Source organism: Bufo bufo, chromosome 7, assembly GCF_905171765.1.
Source record: "Bufo bufo chromosome 7, aBufBuf1.1, whole genome shotgun sequence".
NCBI lineage: Eukaryota > Metazoa > Chordata > Amphibia > Anura > Bufonidae > Bufo > Bufo bufo.
In genome coordinates, this window is record NC_053395.1 from 20,143,968 (window position 1) to 20,163,330 (window position 19,363).

At 47.2% G+C, this 19,363-nt stretch overlaps 1 protein-coding gene across 3 annotated transcripts in view; it reads right to left on the reverse strand.

Moving 5' to 3' along the window:
- Positions 1-1,761: 1,761 nt before the first annotated feature.
- The window catches only part of AXIN1 (axin 1), a 32,978-nt gene continuing 15,376 nt past the window's right edge, over positions 1,762-19,363 (reverse strand). Inside the window, exons 3-11 of one of the 3 annotated variants that reach the window (XM_040440506.1) lie at positions 18,331-18,471; positions 17,288-17,384; positions 14,653-14,790; positions 12,888-13,441; positions 9,822-9,995; positions 8,771-9,016; positions 6,823-6,930; positions 4,781-4,945; positions 1,762-2,207 (exon numbers count right to left, since the gene is read on the reverse strand). In XM_040440506.1, the coding sequence (XP_040296440.1) occupies positions 2,081-2,207; positions 4,781-4,945; positions 6,823-6,930; positions 8,771-9,016; positions 9,822-9,995; positions 12,888-13,441; positions 14,653-14,790; positions 17,288-17,384; positions 18,331-18,471 (1,750 nt within the window). In that variant the 3' untranslated portion in view covers positions 1,762-2,080. Of the gene's footprint in view, positions 2,208-4,780; positions 4,946-6,822; positions 6,931-8,770; positions 9,017-9,821; positions 9,999-12,887; positions 13,442-14,652; positions 14,791-17,287; positions 17,385-18,330; positions 18,472-19,363 lie in introns of all 3 variants that reach the window. The other 2 variants (XM_040440505.1, XM_040440507.1) reach the window with 2 other exon arrangements.

Sequence of the window (19,363 nt, forward strand, 5' to 3'; positions counted from 1 at the left end):
ATTATTTTTAAATTGAAAAGAAAATTAAACATTTTTACAACGCCAGCTTTATCATACAAAAAAAAAAAAAAAAAAAAGCCCTGCAAACGTGGTCCAAAAAATCATAACCTTTAGGCTCCAAAAAGAGCGCAACGTTTCGGCATCGGCCGCAAAATAAAAATAAAAAAAAAAGTGGGAAAGAAACTTTAATAATGTAACGAGCAGGCCTAAGACAACCGCTTTACCTTTCTACATTATCTTCTGCTCCAGTCACATCCGGAGCTGCATTTTAGTCTTCTGTCACTTGCCTCATTGTGATTTATCAGCATTCTGCTGTGTGAATGCTTATCTGAGCTCCCACCAGTAAATGGCTTCTGGCAAAAGGAAATTATGCAGCTCTCGTTGCGAGTAGAGGACAAAAAGGGGGTCGGACTGCTGTCTCCATAAAGTCAACCTTACTGATCCCCCCCCCCCCCCACAGTTTCTACCAGGAAGCGGAGACCATTGGAATCAGTAAGACAAGTATGACAAGTATATGTAGTGTTTATTGTAAAAGTTTTTGTCAAAAAGTTAAGTTTTCTTTTTAGGGCTATGGCTTGGGAAGGGGGCGGCTGAAGAGATCACCGCGACTACGGCCAGATATCGTTTACATGAACATGAGACAATATATCTGCAAATCCTGTAGGGGGCAGTAACTGCACCAATATCGAGAACGATTTTTTGGCATAAATAGATCACTTTTAATAAAAATTAAATAATAATTTGGAAATACATCATGTTTCATAGAGAGAACTTCTATTTCTAGATTCAAAAAGAAGCCCCCAAAAATAGCTATAATAGTTTTAAGAAGGTTTCTTTAAAAATAGCCAGACACATTCATACATTTTATGTACAAACATGGCTCTCATCTCGGCTCTGCAGGCTGCAACCGAACAGAGAATAGATAGAACTGACTGTGGAGCCATTAAAAATAAAAAAAATAAAAAGTGTGTGGGTATAGCGGATGCTAGAAACATATGTGCAAACAGGAAAAAATAAAAACAATACAATAAAAAATAAAAACTTGTTGGTATGGTCAACGCTAGAAACAAATGTGCAAACTAAAACATAGAAAAAGTAATTGTCGAGGGGGAGATTGTGAACACTAGACCCAAATGGCCAAAAACAAAAAGGATGCAAAAAATAAAATAGTGGGGGATGGGGAATATTCGAAACAAATGTCTAAACCGTAAAAATAATTTAAGAATAATGAAAAATAAACAATTAAGTGAGTTTTCCCAGGAGTACAATATCGATGATCTATCCTTGAGGTAGGTCTTCAGTAGCAGACCGGTGGGGGCACCCCAGCCAATCAGCAGCCATTACTTGGCTTCCTCACAGCGCCGTACATTGTATAGTGGCCATGCTCGGTAATGCAGCCCGAGCTGCTCGTAGACCATGTGACTGACTAACGCGATGCCACTGGCCTAGGAAGAGGCCGCAGCTCTCAACTGATTATGGGTGGGGGTGCTGGGAGGTGGACCCCCACTGGTCCGATATTGATGACCTACCCCGAGTATAGGTCATCAATACTGTCCCTGGAAGGCCCCTTTAAAAATTGAAGGGGGAGGTGAATATTGGAAACAAATGTCGGAACTGTAAAAAATAATTTAATTTAAAAAAAATTAAAACGTGCGGCTGATAAAGGTTCTTGTTGCGTTACTGATGACCTCACAAGATGACGGACGTCTGGTGACCTCAGCACCGGGCTGCGAATGTACATAAGAGCACTGTGACGCTGGAAGTTATCTTCCCGTTTATTAAAGTATCAAAAATATGCAGCTTTCAGAAACAAGGTTCTATTTCGACTGTACACGGCTACAATACAACTACTCTCACTCTCTCCGGAGAGGAGGCCACGCGGGCTTGCCTTATGTCTCGGATAGCACCTCGTCTTGTAGTCAGGAGACTCCTGTACAGTATGCCTCTTTTTTTTTCTTCTAGGAACTGGTACCACTAAGTATTGACAGCGAGGGGACCGCAGAGGAGTCACCCTTTCCAGCATGTATTAGATCAAGGCTTCGTTCCGATCACTTTCTTCTTTTTTTTTTTCTTTTCCTTCTTAGTCAATTTTTTCCACTTTCCCAATGATTTTCTCTTCATAAATGGGCAAAATGGAGTCATCGTCCCGCACTTCCTCAAAGACCACGCCACAATCAAACTCGTCACTTACTTTCTTGAAGTAATACCTGGAACAAGAGACAGAGCAAAGGAGGTCACCAGGGAGAAGCGAAGAGAGGATAGAACATTGAAACTTATCTACATTAAAAACTCTGGGTGTGTCTGTCATATATATATATTTTTTTTTTTTTACAAGGATGATGGATGCCAGCATGAGGTCGGCATTGATTGGAGTCTACATAGGCTAGGGGCCGTTTCAGCTCGGTCACACCCATCGTCCTCGAGCCAATCACCAAGTGAAGCCTTGGAGCTGCATCACACCTACCGACTGGCCCAAGTGCCACTGTGGGTCGGGGGGGGTGTCACTCTCGCTTTGTCGCTAGGCAGTCACAGATGATCATAGGGAGGCTCATCAATAACAGAAAAAGGTAACGCACAAATTGAATTGTCAGACTGGCTGTCATATAACCTAGGCCGAAAGTCTCCTAGCAAGCATGTGCATCTCACCAGGTTAATAGCTCTGCTTAAAGGGCTTCTGTCACCCCCCAAACAGCAATTTTCAGTATTGGACTTAATATAATTGCTAATGTACGCAGAGTCCAGATATACCCCTCTTACCTCTGGCTGTGCTTTAAATTCTTTAAAAATAGTACTTTTGTGATATGCAAATTTCTTCACTACTAGCAAGTTGGGCGGTCTTTCTGGTACCCGCCGCATCCTCGGTCTAAAAAAACGCCCCCTCCTCCACTTGATTGACAGGGCCAGCGAGCGCTCTCCTCCTTCCACTGGCCCTGTCTGCAGCTGAAATCCCGCGCCTGCGCCGTACCGGTCCTTATTCGGCGCAAGTGCTCGAGAGAAGGACGCTCGCTTGGCTGCTCCTTCCTCAGTGCGCCGATGACGTCAGCCCTACACCCGGAAGAGCGCCTGCGCAGAATGAGGCCGGGACGGCACAGGGGCAGGATTTCAGCTGCAAAAAGGGCCAGCGGAATGATAAGAGCGCTCGCTGCCTCCATCTTCCAGTCTCTGCAGTGTTGACATCACGCGCTGCACAGCATGGTCACATAAATAGCTTCAGCAATGATGTGGCACTAGCGGCACGTGACCACTGAAGCCAGTTATTGGCTGCAGTGGAACATGTGACCATGCAGCACCAGATGCCAACAATGCAGGGACCGGAAGATGGAGGCAGCGTGGAGGACGGGAGCAAGTAACTATGAATCTTCTGTTTCAGGTGGCAGGCAGCCATCATTAGATAAAAAATCCTTACTCCTGTAGAACCCCTTTAAGGCCAGTCGACTTTAAAGGGTTTCTGTCACCCCGCAAAACTCATTATTTTTTTTTTGGATAGTTAGATTCCTCATAGTGCGATATAGCAGAATATAATGCTCTTACTTACTTTCATGCGGCCGATTCTTTATAAAACGAACTTTTATAATATGTAAATGAGGGCTCTACCAGCAAGTAGGGCGTCTACTTGCTGGTAGCCGCAGCAGAAATCCGCCCCCTCGCCGTGTTGATTGACAGGGCCAGCCGTGATCTCCTCCTCCGGCCGGCCCTGTCAGTAATTCAAAAATCGCGCGCCTCGCGTCATTCGGCGCAGGCGCTCTGAGATGAGGAGGCTCGTATCCTCAGCACTCCCTCAGTGCGCCTGCGCCGATGACATCACCGAAAGAGAAGACGTCATCGGCGCAAGCGCACTGAGGAGACGAGCCTCCTCATCTCAGAGCGCCTGCGCCGAATGACGCGAGGCGCGCGATTTTTGAATTACTGACAGGGCCGGCCGGAGGAGGAGATCACGGCTGGCCCTGTCAATCAACACGGCGAGGGGGCGGATTTCTGCAGCAGCTACCAGCAAGTAGACGCCCTACTTGCTGGTAGAGCCCTCATTTACATATTATAAAACTTCGTTTTATAAAGAATCGGCCGCATGAAAGTAAGTAAGACTATTATATTCTCCTATATCGCACTATGAGGAATCTAACTATCCAAAAAAAAAATATATGAGTTTTGCAGGGTGACAGAAACCCTTTAATGTTGGCAACTCAAAAATCCACCTAGACTCTTTCCTCTGGATGAGGTGATGCGAGTCACCTCCGCCTGATGCAGGGGTGATACGCTCAATCGCCTGGAACATGATTAGCTATTGGTGCGTCAGTTTCGCTCTCATCTCCTCTGTCGGAATTGTCTACGTGTCTGCCCCACATATTTGACTGAGCAGGAACGCGTCATAAGGTGAACCACACAGACTAACAATGGATAAAATCTGAGGTGGGATATCTTACGTTGGGTTGGGACAGTAAACGACTCGCCCGAGTGCATGAAATCGCACGCGGCGCAGTAGACACATCTACAAGCTCCTCTTGGTTTGAGGTCCAAACAGGTCTTGGTAGTTTCTGGGAGACGAGACCATGAGAGAAACCCTCGGGACATTCACTCGGGAAAATTCCTCATCTCCGAGCCATGTGGACTGGAGCGCCACTGACATTAATAAGGGACATCACCCGACGTATGGAGGGATCGTTACCATTTATGGCTCATTATGGCACAACTTGTCGGTCACAACAGTTGTAGTCCGACATACCCCTTAAAATAACGATCAAAGTGGCGTCAAGTTTATAAACCAAGATCGTCAACACTTTACCTGTAATTTCCTTTCTTCGTAAGCAGCTCCTTGAATTGTCCCAGGGTCACTACTCGACCTTTCACCATGGTCCTGTAGGGAATGGGTTCGCCACAGAAATAATAAGCCACGACGATGTTCTCACCAGGCCCGGAGCTTCTTCCGTCTTTCTTCTGTGGCTTCAGCCTGGCACAGGAAGAAAAGAGTTAAAGGGTTAATCTAAGCACCGGGCACAGTCTTGTGTTTTACTGTGTATCAGAATTCTTCAATTTACCTACATTATAGAGAAAGTGCCCGGTCATCAGATGTGCCACCTAATCATTGACAGTATGCAAACCCTGACCACCTAACACATGGCTTTAAAGGGGTTGTCTCACCTCAGACATTGGGGACACCTCAGTAGGACACGCCCCCAACGTCTGACAGGTGCAGGTCCCAGAGGTGGGAGCCGCACCTATCTTTAGAATGGAGCCCGCAAACTAAAGGAGGGCGTACTGGGCATGCATGGCCGCCCCCAAATAAATTACTATGGGGGCCCTGAAAATAGCCAACAAATATACTACAGGTTGATACTACTAGATCTCGTCACCTTTAAAGGGAACCTGTCAGCGGCAAAAACCACCCCAAACCGCCAGCAGTGTGTTTCTAATGATGCGGTAAAAAACATTCTTTTATCCCCTGAGCGCGCCATTTACGAGTCACGCTGGAAGTTAACGGGCAGCGGCCTCCTTGCTTCAAATCAAGGTAATAGCGCCCTCTTCCCTGCCCACAGCAAAGCCAGCCGAACTCTCTGCATAAGCGCCGTCAGTCACAGGCGAAGAGTGACTCGAAAATAGCGCGTTCAGGGGATAAAACTGGTATTTTGGTATTGCAGCCCAGGCCCATTCACCTGAAGGAGACCGAGCTGCAACTAGGCCATGGGACTGATGAACGGGACACCACTGTCCTAGGAAGAAGCCGCACCACTCACCAGAGCGCCGCAGCCTCTTCAAACGGCTGATCAGTGGGGGTGCCGAGTGTCGGACCCCCTCCAGTCATCAATATATGAATCCCAGAAAACCTCTTTTACCCAATTTAATATATGGCGACAGAAATTAAATTCTCCAATTCCTCCATGAGATCTATGGAAACTCTAAGCAGATGCGATGTAGCAGTCAGATGACTTTTCGGAACGCTCAGTGCGTCCTACGAGGAAGGAATGTTCCGTTATTTGCTATTGTATCTCTACTGTTGCTTGGCAACCACACTCCTCCGGCTGCAGAGGTGACGGGGCCGGGCACCCCGGGGCCCTGTATTTAGATTACTGCTCAAGTTTCAGCTCTGCGTGCAAGTGGAAGAAACACAAGACAGGAGGACGCGGTGCACGCAACGTATCCCTGATGTGATAATTCAGAGGCACAGAATAGGTGATAAATGTATGATTGCCTGGGGGCCCCATAATCAACAGAATCGGGCCCCTAGGTCATGCTATGTATGGAGCGCTGGTCAGGCACAGGCCCCGACGCAACATCCATTTCTATGGGGCTGACGGATACAGATGATCAGTCAGCCCCATAGACACTGAATGGGACAGCATGACCACCGCTCCTCCTCATGGCAGCTATGGAGATCAGACCCCCCCCCCCCCCACTCCCCTTACAGTGATCAGCAGGGATCCATTGTGCAATAACCCCTTTAAGTGCGTCTTTCAGCGGATAGATGATTACTTGGGGTTGTCTGCTGCAAACCACTGCTCCTGCAAGAAATTCGGCCCCTTAAAGATGCTGTATAGCACTGAAAGCCATGGGAGTACGTAACATGCACACCAACAGCTCCAAAAGAAGTACAACTCCCATCATTCCTCCTCTTAACAGACCCTTTAATAAAAACCTATTCACGGCACAACCTACTAACACAATGCATTATGTGCACATAACAGAGGTCTACCCATCCTCCGCACAAGGGGAGACTAAGGATTAAAGTAGCAGACATTGAGGGGGAAGGAAGAGGGAAGAAGCACAGATAGGGGGCGCTACGTGAGGACACTAAACACACGAAAAAAAAAAAAAAAGAGTGGCACATACTGTGACTCTGAGAGGTCCATGTCGGAGACCGCTGGCACCACATTCAGCAGTGGGATATAGGGTGGCCTGACAGAGGAGCGCCCCCGTTGGATAACCTCTTGAACATACCTAGGGAACAATCCCCACAGATTAGAAGATGTCCCCCTGTAGAAGAGATCTCTAAAACTACAACTCTCAGCATGCACCAGCCGGAGAACCACAGACATGAGACCGCTCTTTTACACTCATCCACGACGACGCCAACAAAACCAGCTCTGCTACATATTCTCAACTAAAAAGAACTTCAACCCAATGCACAAATAACAGAGCTGGGGGGGGGGGGGGGAGACGAAAAACCCATCTTACACCCAATTTAACCCCTTCTGAGGCGATGGCTTATTATTGAGACTGGTATGTGGGAGCAAGAAACGGGCAAACCAGCAGCAATTCCTAAAGGAAACCTCTCATCAGGACATGGATCTACTGAACCTAAAATTCATGCTCTATACCCCTGAAAATAAGGGTCTCGACCACCCGCGTCCCCTCCCTCAGGACCGGCCAATGCAGCTGCAGAGAAATCTAATGAAGGCGAGTAACCTGATGCATCTCCAAACTCTTCATACTGGAAAATGGAGACTATAGGGTAAAGGGCTGGAGGAGCAGTATCCGCAACCTCTGTGAACGACTACAGGACAATATAAAGGAGACCAAAATGGTCAATGTCAACGGTTTCCTTACTTCTAGGTCAAGGGGGATGACTTGTGATGCAGCCTATGAAGCTTTAAATGATAGGCCTGAGGCTGTCTGGTGTGAATAAGACCCTTTTTGTCAGGCAGTGTCATGATGGAGACCTGGTGCATCTACAGTAGTGATGTGGATATAGGTGGGGCAGCGTTAGTGCCATCAGTATCAGGTCAGACTCTGTATAGTGCCACGTCCCCATCCAGGCACATTTTTTAACGGCTGTGCCTGTCACTCTGCTCTCTGCAGTTCAGTCTCCATTCAGTTACTTAGGACTGAGCTGCAGTACCAGGCACAGCCACTACCATTTGGACGGCGCTGTGAATAGTAAACAGTATAGTGGGTGCAGCACTAGCTGGAGTCCCACTCATCTGATATCGATGGTTTATCCCAGGCATGCTCAACCTGCGGCCCTCCAGCTGTTGTAAAACTACAACTCCCACAATGCCCTGCTGTAGACGGATAGCTGTAGGCTGTCCGGACATGCTGAGAGTTGTACTATTAAAGAGGTTGTGTCAAGTTTTTAAGTTATCCCCCATCCACAGGACAGGGGATAACTGATCACTGGGGAAAGGGGGGGGGGGGACGGACAGACACCGATTACAAGAACTGGGGTCCCGTTCTTCTATTTTGATGGAGCAGCAGGTAGTGCATGTGATCTGTTGCTCCAGTAATTCACTAACTGAGCGCCGGAGATACTCGGCAGGATACACCTGCTGCTAGGATCTCCTACAGATTCCAGCCGATCACTCTGGACATCTTGTGATCAGCCTAAGGGCTCATTCAGACGACCGTATCCGCTTTTGAGGTCTGTGAATTGCATATCCCAAAAACACGCAGAATTAATAACCCTACGATAGAACATGGTCTGTTGACAAGAATAGGCATTTCTATGTTTTTTTGCGGGGCCACAGAATGGAAGTACGGATGTGGACAGCTTATAGTGTCCTGTCCGCATGTTTTGCGGCCCCATTGAAAATAATGGGCAAAATTTGTGAAACGGACGATGACTCAAATATACGGTCGTGTGAATGAGCCCTAAGTGGACACCTTCTAGCCAAAAGACATGGCCCAAAGTGAACACCCCTTTAATATATAATTTGGTTCCTACCTTCAGTGAAATATTTGGCCAGCTATACGATGCCTAGAACTGCAGCAACTCTACATAACAGGGGTTAATTTGAAGACGTAATAGACGTGTCGGATAGAGCAGCAAGTCGCTTGATACCTTTGCTTCGCTTGCATTTTCCCAGCTTTTCTCTCCTCCTCTTCCAGCCGCCGGCGCGCCTCTTCCAGCTGCGTCAGTGGGTTGGGTGCAGGATTGGGCGGCATGGTGGGGTCCTGGACAAAGGGGTGAGAGGGTTGCACCACATTGCGTAGCTGAGCGCTGACCCAAGGATGGACTGCCCCCGGCCGTTCTATGGAAAGTGGTCTAGGCACATCGTGAGCGGACTGCTTCTTGGCACCCGATGAGCTGCAGGTATAAATGTACAAAGGTCAGTAAATCCTATAAATCAGCAGGAAAGTGGCGGCAGCGGAACATATAGATATAAAAGTATTCCATAAAACTTTATGGCCACAAAGACTGAGCGCCGTGTACAAAGGTTAAACAAGATCCTGAACCGCTCTAGTTACGTCAGGTCTTATACTCCAGTCACACCTAAAGTGGCTACATGAGAATACATATTGTGCAGTGTACTGTGGTAGACAAGGTATACACCCGGCACTCAAAGGGAATAGGTTCAGACGCTGCATATTTGTTGCAGATTTTTGGGGTGGACTTTGTATGTTAAATTATTGGCCTTTATTGCCAATTTTCAGAGCAATGGGAAAAATTCACAGCTTTAACAGTAATTTTCTAATTCACAGCCTGCCCCTGTGTTTTACAAAGCAAATGGCGAAATCTGCTGCAAAATGTACATGTCACATGTGAAGTTTGCAGCACTTCCCCCGAAGCAATGCACCCCCCAATACTCCGCTAATCTGGTATGCCGTGGCCACCAGCTGGTTGTTTGATAGCTTGGCTCTATTGAAATGAATAGGGCTGAGCCGCAATACCAGACACAAGCAATGGACAGATGGGCTGTTGTCTTTACTAGGTAGAAATCACGTTTTTTTAAACATTTTTCCAAAATTCTTCAGAAAAATAAAAAATAAATACTTGTCATGTGAAAGAAAGCAGACGGATCTCTTTTAAGAAGAGACATATCAGAGATCCTTTCCAGGGCAGAACCCCTGGTTACACATCTGGAGGGGGAACCTGTAGGTGGGTCACTTACCTATGGACGGTTTTCTTGTGTCTGTTGATCTCTTTCTCGCCTTCCATTAACCACTGCATTATCTTCTGGTGTCTCTCCGCGTCCTCTGGAACCACAGGCATCTCGTAGGTGGCACTTTCAAGCTTCCCGGAATCCACTTTCTTTGCATTCCTCTTGGCCAGCATGCTGGCTTTACTGCTGGAAGAGCAGAGATTATGGAGTGTAAGTAACATGAAAAAATCTGCAGACACGGGCAGCAACGATTAGGCTACTTTCACATTTGCGTTTCTGCTTTCCGATATTGAGATGCGACATAGGGTTTCAATACCGCAGGAAACCGCTTCTGTTTCGTCCCCACTCATTGTCAATGGAGACAAAACTGAAAGAAATGGAATGCACCAGAATACGTTCCGTTCCATCCCCATCGCGGACATCAAGATGCAAGCAGCATTTTTCTGCCCAGCATGGGATGCGGAGCAAGATGGTTCAGTCATGACACACAATCTAAGTCAATGGTGCCGGATCCGTTTCCTCGGATACAATAGAAAACGGATCCGTCCCCCCATTGACTTACAATTTTTTTTTAACGGCTAGCAAATTGCGGCCATCATAAAAGATAATATGTTCTATTATTAACCATTTTTTATGAACAGACAGACCCCACTGAAATCAATGGGTCAGTTTTTAACGGCCCTATGGTAAGGAGTGCAGTGGTTAAAAAAAATGTATTCATTTGAACGTGTGGAGACACTCGCTGCTCAAATGATCACTACTCACTGGATGCAGAAGGACCTGAGCTCCCAGGGTCACATGAGCGCAGGTCCTGCAGCAACCAGTGAGGAGCAAGTGTCCCCACATTTAAGTGGGTGAAGTGTTTTTCTGGCTGCACTACTGTGGGTCAGGGGCTAAACGGGGCATTTTTCAATACTGGGGCAATGACCTATACTGGGGTACACTATGGGTTGACCGGTATACTGACGGCACTGCAAATGCACCAGTTTTTAATGACTGTTTAACAAAAAAAAAAAAAAAAAAGGCCTTTAAGAACAGACAAAAGACCAGAAAATGGATGCACACACTGATGCAAAATGGCCATGGAAAAGTGACAGTGCAACGGTTTTTAAGGGCCATTTTTTAACCTTAATGTATGGAAACATTCAGTGTTTGCAAAGAGGGGATGAAAATTTGTCCTAATATAATCCTTCTCACACAGCTGTGTCTTTGTTACAGTGTGTAAGATTTGCATTTGTAAGCGCTCTCCTGTCCAGTGCAGATTAAAGGGGTTGTCCCATGAAAGATACAGAATCCCCACCATAAAACCTAACCTTTATTAGATGTTAGGGCTCATTCAGACGGCTGTATGAATGAGTCTCCATCCGTTCTGCACTTTTGGGGACCCATTCATTTCTATGGGGCTGCAAAAGATGCGGACAGCACACCATGTGCTGTCTGTATCCGTGGTTCCGTTCCACAGCTCTGTAAAAAAGATAAAGCATGTCCTATTCTTGTCCGCATTTTCGATTACGGTTGTGGCCATGTGCGGGACTGCAAATTGCGGAATGCACGCGGCCGGTATCTGTGTTTCGTGAATCCACAAAACACTACAGTCGTCTGAATACACCCATAATAAAATCCTTTAATTAGGAGAACTAGATAATGGAAGGCGGATGGGGCCTGCCTACAGAAAGAGAAAATTTTTCCTAGTATCTGCCTTTATATGCCCTGGCTAAACACAGAATGGCCGATCCAGCGTCAGGAATCTCCCTTGGTGCCCTGGGAAGTCCCCCAAACCGTGTATAGTCAAGTCATATGTCAGTGTTATAGATGTCAAAATCCACCTAAGCCAGATATTTTAAAGGGTTTTCCGAGATTTTGATACTGATGATATAGTATCTGATTGGCGGGGGTCCCGGGTGTAGGACCCCCACCAATCAGCTGTTTGAGACCACACCAGCACTCCTGTGAGTGCTGCAGCCTTCTCTCAGCTCACCAAGCACAGTACCGTACACTGTATAATGGCTGTGCTTGGTATCGCAGATCAGCCCCATTACTTCTATGGGGCTGAGCTGCTCCTAGGTCACATGACTGATGAATGCATAGTCACTCGGCCTAGGAAAAGCAGGAGAAGGACGCCCCGGACCCCCGCTGATCAGCCGTTTGAGAAGGCAGCGGTGCTCCTGGGTGTCAGATCCCCACGATGAGAACCTGACAACCTATTAAGAGGATAGGTCATCAGTAAAAAGATCTCAGAAAACCCCTTTAATATTGTGGGAAAATATAAGTGTCAGTGATGAGATGATTAAGGCCAGTGTGTAGGTTTTGGAGACAGTTAATATTTTTGTCCATTCATGATCTATTTTCTACGTTCTTTACATGTCAACCATTGTGTTGGCCTTAGGTGTCCTCTGAGGAACTGATGTAAAACAGAGAAACTCCTCAGGATTACGTATGGGTTATAGTACGTTTATAATCTGATGACAGACTTGCTGGATCTGTGATTTTCATACTATCCCCTACTCACAGGACAGGGAAAAACATCTGACAGGCGGGGATCTGACTGCTGGGGCGTCCTCCAAATCAGAAAAATCGGGGGCCCCATGTTCACCTGGGCACACGTCTGCTACTGCTCCATTCACCTCTATACGTATTCCGCACCGCACTGTACTCCGCTACCCCCCCCGTAAAGAATGAATGAAGAAGCAGCATACAAACACAACCTGCCACTTCATTCCCCGGTGTCATGATGTGCCGTGGACAGGAGATAAGCATGTTTCATGGGACAACACCTTTTATGTGTCATAGGATCTGAAGTCCAAGCTCCTTACAGAGGATTGTCTACACTGGATACAACTGTAACACAACCTCTGCTGTGAGAAGCGTTTTCTCATTTTTTTGTAAACAAGAATGGTCCAATTCACTGACAGCAAGCAGAAACTTGGCAAATGGTGATGAACTGAAACATAAAAAGGAAATTCGCAAAGGCATAGATACAAACTGGTGACAGCAGCAGTTTCCATCCTTGCAGATTCCCAGGTGATGTCTGGCATGACTTCTCTCACTAGATGGTGATGGGATCATCGTCCTTACCTGTAGCCTAAAGAATCCATAGGATTGGGGGCCATTCCCATGCTCTCTGCATAATTGCGGGATTTGGTTGCATAGTTATGAGGGTCCACATTCCAAGGAAAGTTGCTTTGCACTCGTTGCGTGGCCTCGGCCTCTATCTGTTCCTTAGGCTTCACCCCGCTGTGGTGGTGAACGTGGTGATAGACGTGCTTGTGGTGATACATGTTAGGCGCTTCTAATTTCGAGCCGGACTTGGCCGAGTGCTTGCCGTGCACGGATTGCAATGTTCCCACAGATACAGGAAGGCCTTTGCTCAAGTGACCGTCTGGTGAGCGTGGCTTGGGGGAATGGCGACCAGGGCCCGGTGATTGGCATCCTGGTGTTTTCATGACACGTTGTACGTGTTCGTCGAGAATGGATTCCGGATTTTCCTCGTGGGCGTCTCTGACCTGCATCCCTACGCAACCCGTTTCAGAATATCGAGAGCCAAAATGATGCACAGGCTGGCTTGAAGGCAACTTGTGGCTGACCATTGAAGGTGCTGAGGAGACGTCCGCATCATCCCCTTCTTCCTCCTATGGGAGAAAAAGAAAATACTATTTATTACCAAAAAATAATGACACCCTACAGAGCAAATGAAACTAGATAAAAAAAAGCTTCCTCTAACAGTGATTGACATTTCCTAATATACTTCCTGTTCCAACTCCTCCCCATTTTCAATCCCTATGCTTGCCGTCAGTGAATGGGAACACGTGCTTACATTCAGAGACTGAAATTCAGTACAAATCAAAATAATATGTGCACACAGTGGAATAGTCAACCGGAAAAATACCACAGCAGAAGGTCGACCCCTCTGATCTCTGACGCAGATTTGCAGTGGTACATGCCGAGATCACCTTTGGGAGCCCATTTTTAAAAATAGGTATGGGTCCCAAAGGGAACAAGGGCCCACCGCGCAAGTGCAGCCACCCTCCATTCGCTTCTATGGGAGTGCCGAAAATAGCCAATCCCTGCATTGGCAACTTCCGAAACTCCAATAGAAGTGAATGGACAGTGCGCTTTCCATTCACTTCTATGAGAGTTCAGGGAGCCCTCGCTCGGCACTTTTGGGAACTTCTATTGAAGTGAATGGAAAGGACGCCGCACATAAACTCTCCTTCGCTTTGGAGGCCTCATTCTGACAAGTAGACCCGCATCTATCGGAGCCTGGTGGCAAATCCTAGCGAAATGCCACCAAAGTGCAAGATAGGCCAAACCCTTTGAATTTTCAAAAATAAATAATAAACTTTTGAAGAACTGAAGTTGCTAAATACAACTTAGCCACTAGATGGTGCAATCACAGCACAGATTTGCACTTTCGTGCCCAATTTTTCGTTTCATCTCATTGTTCGGGTCTAAACAATAAAGGAGCACAAAAAAGGTGTATGTATGTATGTATGTATGTATGTATGTATGTATGTATGTATGTATGTATGTATGTATATATATATATATATATGCACAAATCTGCAGAATGGTAACTGCAGTACTGCATTAATGCTGTATGTGCCATTGATCGAGGCACGGAGAACCTATGTGGCATGAGAATAACAGACGAGCTGAGCCTTCACTACGCAGCGGTTTAGGCCAAGTCATCCAACCGCGAGAGAAGAGACGGCCGTATCCACACTATGAGAAATGCTGTAATGAGGGGGGACAGCACAATACTCTGAAGACAGATGGAGCACCTTGCTGGCTTTAAAAAAGGATGGGGGGGGGGGGGGGGGGGGGGGGGCGGCGCACTTACAGCTCTCACGCGTTTCAGTCGCTCCTCTAACTTCTGTTCTGCCTCGCGGTCTCTCAGGACTCCCTCCAGGCGACTGATGAGCTGAGCAGCAAATTTTTCAGGATCGACGTGAATATCCTTTGGTATGTTATATGTACGCTGGGGAGATAAAAGGGTAAAGTGAACACCCCTGCACCTCAGGTGCGTGACATGTACTAAACTGCATGAAACTCGCAGCCGAACTGCTCCAAAGAACTGAAATCGATGAGACATTCTAGATGATCAAATGGCAGATCAAAGGTTACGGTTTCCAAATAAATTTATATTCATAGATATGGAGTTTAATTAGTGAGACCTTATTCCCCCTCCCGTCGCCTGTGCTGCGGAATGGAGCAATTGACTCCTGCGCCGTCCGATCCACGACACAGGGATCGGTTGTTTAATTAACTTCAGAATAAATGTCAGGAGGAAAATATAAAAACTGTGGGCGGAGAATATGTTAATGAACAGCAGGAGGCACCAATCAGGCGAGTTATCGGATATCTCGGAAAGGTCAGATTAATCTCCGGGTGCGGCTACATTAGCGGTTGTACAAACATTTCCATACACGGGTCTAGTGATGGGATTCAGATCTGCATGCCTTTAATCAGGGGGAAACGGCAGCAAAGCTGAGGCCGAGTGTCAGAGTCAATTACCGCAGTCGGACACTTAAATTTCGGAGTGCATCCTCTACTGGAAAGAGGGGCGAATGCATGAAACTTGACGTAAGTGTGGGAAAGTAAAGGAAGGATTCATCGGCTGCTGTGATTGACGCCATACAAGATGTGTGTGCATTATGTCTGCACCTCCGAGACTACGAAACCGGAGCCTTCGACTGAGGAGCGGTTGTCAGAAAAAGGTAGACGGCATATTGTATGGCTAGTTGGTAGATGCCGAAAAAGTGCAAGTCTATGGGGTGAGACTGCTGTGACCATGAGGACTGCTGAGCGGGGCCAGCGGAAGTGACGTGGTAACTTCTTACAGACACTGGTCATAGTGGTCAGACGCCCTAGTAACGCTTAATCTGCCATTAACATTTTTAAGTTAAAAAATAAAATTAAATCTATTAACCTCTTCCCTGCCTAGAATGTTTTAAATATCTCCAGACAGGGAAACCCTTCAGTAGCCAAGGAAGTATCCAATCCATCCTTACTACTAAAGAATACTTTTATCTTTTTTAGTATGGTTTTGCTATATTTTGTAATTTAGGTTTTACTTGTACACAAAAGTATAAACGTTTTAATGGCTACGAAAAGTGTAAAATGTTCAACAATGCAGCAAAAAGGGTTAAAAGGGTCTGTCCAGAATTAGACAAATATGGCTGCTTTATTCCAAAAACAAGACCACTCCAGCCCATGGGTTCTGTCTTGTATTCCATGGGGAACGGGGCTGAGCTGTAATACCACGCACAACCTGCGGACAGGGGTGGTGGCTGTTTTGGGAAGAAGGCTGCCATGGTTTTCTAATCCTGGGGCAACCCCTTTTAAAGGGGTTTTCTGACATTATAATGCAGATGACCTATCCTCTGGATAGGTCATCAGTATCTGATCGGTGGGGTCCAACACCCGGGACTGTCTGAGGAGGCAGCGGCGCTCCAGTGAGCAACACAGCCTTCTCTCAGCTTTTCCTAGGCCAGTGACGTGGCCTAGCCGCAGCTCAGCCCCATTGACGTGAATGGGGCTGAGCGCAATACCAAGCACATCCGCTATACAACGTACGAAATGAAACTCCTGTACTCCACTGGATTGCTTCAAGGGTTACGTTTATTAAACAAGCGGTTATTCAGTTTAAAGAGGACCTTTCACCTGTATAAACTATGTGAACTGAGTATGCTGCCATATAGAGCGGCGCCCGGGGATCTCACTGCACTTACTATTATCCCCGGGCACCGCTCCGTTCTCCCGTTATAGGCTCCGGTACCTTTGCTCTGTAAGTTATAGTAGGCGGGTCTTCCCTTGTCCTGTGGGCGTCTCCTTCTCCTAGGCTGCAGCGCTGGCCAATCGCAGCGCACAGCTCACAGCCTGGGAGGTTTTTTTCTCCCAGGCTGTGAACTGTGCGCTGCGATTGGCCAGCGCTGCAGCCTAGGAGAAGGAGACGCCCACAGGACAAGGGAAGACCCGCCTACTATAACTTAAAAAGCAAAGGTACCGGAGCCTATAATGGGAGAACGGAGCGGCGCCCGGGGATAATAGTAGGTGCAGTGAGATCCCCGGGCGCCGCTCTATATGGCAGCATACTCAGTTCACATAGTTTATACAGGTGAAAGGTCCTCTTTAAGGTTTACTGAACGTTTTCAGCAGTTTGACCTGGATGAGCCGCACTGGGTAGAGGAGAGGAGGACTGGAGCCCAGAAGAATAAAGCTTGTGGCAAAGGGTTAAAACACCCTAAGTAGCGCTTACAGAATGGACACTGTGGCCCTAGGTCGGCGCAGTGTGCAATTGGGCTAATGCCCTAAGGAAATGGCTATACAATGTACGGTGCTGTGCTTGGTAAGCTGCGAAAAGGCAGTGGCGCTCACAGGAGTTGCCGGTGCCTTCTCAAAACAGCTGATCGGCCGGGGGCCCGGGTGTCGTCAGTATTATAGGTGTAAAGTTCCTCTTCATCTCCATGACTTACTGGAATGTGAGGTAGTGGCACACGTCCATTGGCTTTGGCACTTTCTTGCATTTCCCGGCGATGTTGCTTCCGTAGTCTGTATGGCGGGATCCCATCGCTGTAATAAAGAGAAAACAAACATGAATGCGCTGAGCGCGGGCAGAAATATCACCAGTAACTGTCGGCTGTGGCGCTAGGTTAGAGATTCTGCAGTGGACTAGAATCAGGTCAGGGGTCTGTCTTTGTGCCTGAGGAGAGGCTAGCCGCAGTTTATAACGACTTCCGTCTTCTCAGTGAGCGCAGCGCAGTGAACAGAGGAGCAGCAATGTCACTGCCTCTATAGGACCTGGGGATTTACCCATGGTGGTTCCTATACACGCTCCTGTTATGGTGGAAAACTGCAAAATACATAATTAAAAGGCTTGTGCCACTTCGGTTGTGACATTTGGGACCCCCACCTTTTCCCCGCTTACCAAGCACAGCGCCGTACATTGTATAGCGGCTGTGCTTTGTATCGTGTTTGTCTCCATTCAATTATATGGGACTGAGCTGCTACTGAGCCACGTGTCGTCACTCGGCCTAGGAAAAGCTGCGAGAAGGTTGCGGCGTCAATGCAAGTGCTGGGGCCTTCTCAAACAGCTGATCGTGGGGTTCCCATGTGTCCGACCCCCCCACAACGATCAGATACTAATGAGCTATCCTGACGATGGGTCATCAGTATTAAAGCCTCTGAAAACCCATTTCACTTTCTGTACATGATAAATGCCATTTGCTGAAGCGAGACAACCCCCTTTAAAAAGGTGAATGGCCCCCAAACAGGCTTTATGTTCTCACGTCAGACATATGTAAGAAAGGGTCGCAGCTGACCGGTGGGAATGAGGGGTGTTAGACCCCCTCGGCAGTCTAACAATAATGGCTTATCCTTTAGATAGGCCATCAATATCAAAATCCTGGACAGCCCCTTTAAGATCATAACACTGGTTGTTAAGGGGGTCAAAAAAAGGGCTGGTAGAAATAAACAAACATACATATAATGCGTATATATTGAAGGCGGTGGCACTTACACGCTGCTGTCTGTTAGAGACATGGTATCCGCATCGCTTGACATGCTCTGCTGTTCGCTGTCGTTGGCACTGGTGGCGGGTGCCACCGCATACCCAGTGTTGACATAGTAAGGGTTAACCGGCTCCCTCCATGTCCCCGGCCTATTAGAAGCAAGAACAGAAAGACATAAGCCTTAAATTACTTTTATAAAACTTTAACCTCTTTTAGGAACGGTCATAAAACAAAAATATACATCACCAGCGGCTCTAGAGCTGGTGCAAAACTACAACTCCCAGCATTGCCCTGACAGCCATGGGCTAGGAGCTGTAGTTCTCCAACAGCTGGAGAGGCGCAGGTCCGAGCACCGCTGATCTATAGAACGTGGCACACGAGGGAAGAGACGCAAACTTCCCATCCATAACCCACTGCCGGGGATTTGTGTGTTCACCTTCTGGTCTCGGCGTCATGGAAGTTTCCATCACACGGAACCGAATGAAGATTCGCCACAACAATCGGCCCTTTGATCACGGAGCAAGACAAATATTTGGGATGTTACTGATGAGAACAGACGTTTTTCCGGCTTGTGGAAACGGCTCGGCGTCGAGAGAAGGGCTCAGGGTTTGGGGCATTTTTCTATCATTTTGGAAGATTTTACCTATATGATCAGGAGCGTTCACTCTCATGTATCACTGCAAACGACCACCAAGATCCTAAAAAAGGGGGAACCCAGTGACATGATCAGAATCTGTGTTAAATACTGCAAATACTGAGGCTGGGCCGTACCCTAAGATTTTACCTCGACCACAGGTGCAATGAAGTCCTAGAGTCAAAGGGGATGTCCCAAAAACAACAATTATCCACATAAGAGGGGATGAGTGTCTGATCGGCGGGGGTCCGATACCTGGGATCAACACCACAACTGCACAAGAATAGGGGGTCCCGTGTCTCAGCTTCCAAGGAGCGGTGATTATGCTTGTCCACTAACCCTTCATTCAACGCACAGAGATTATACTCTTAACTGTTGCAATCCCATAGAAATGAATGGAAATACAT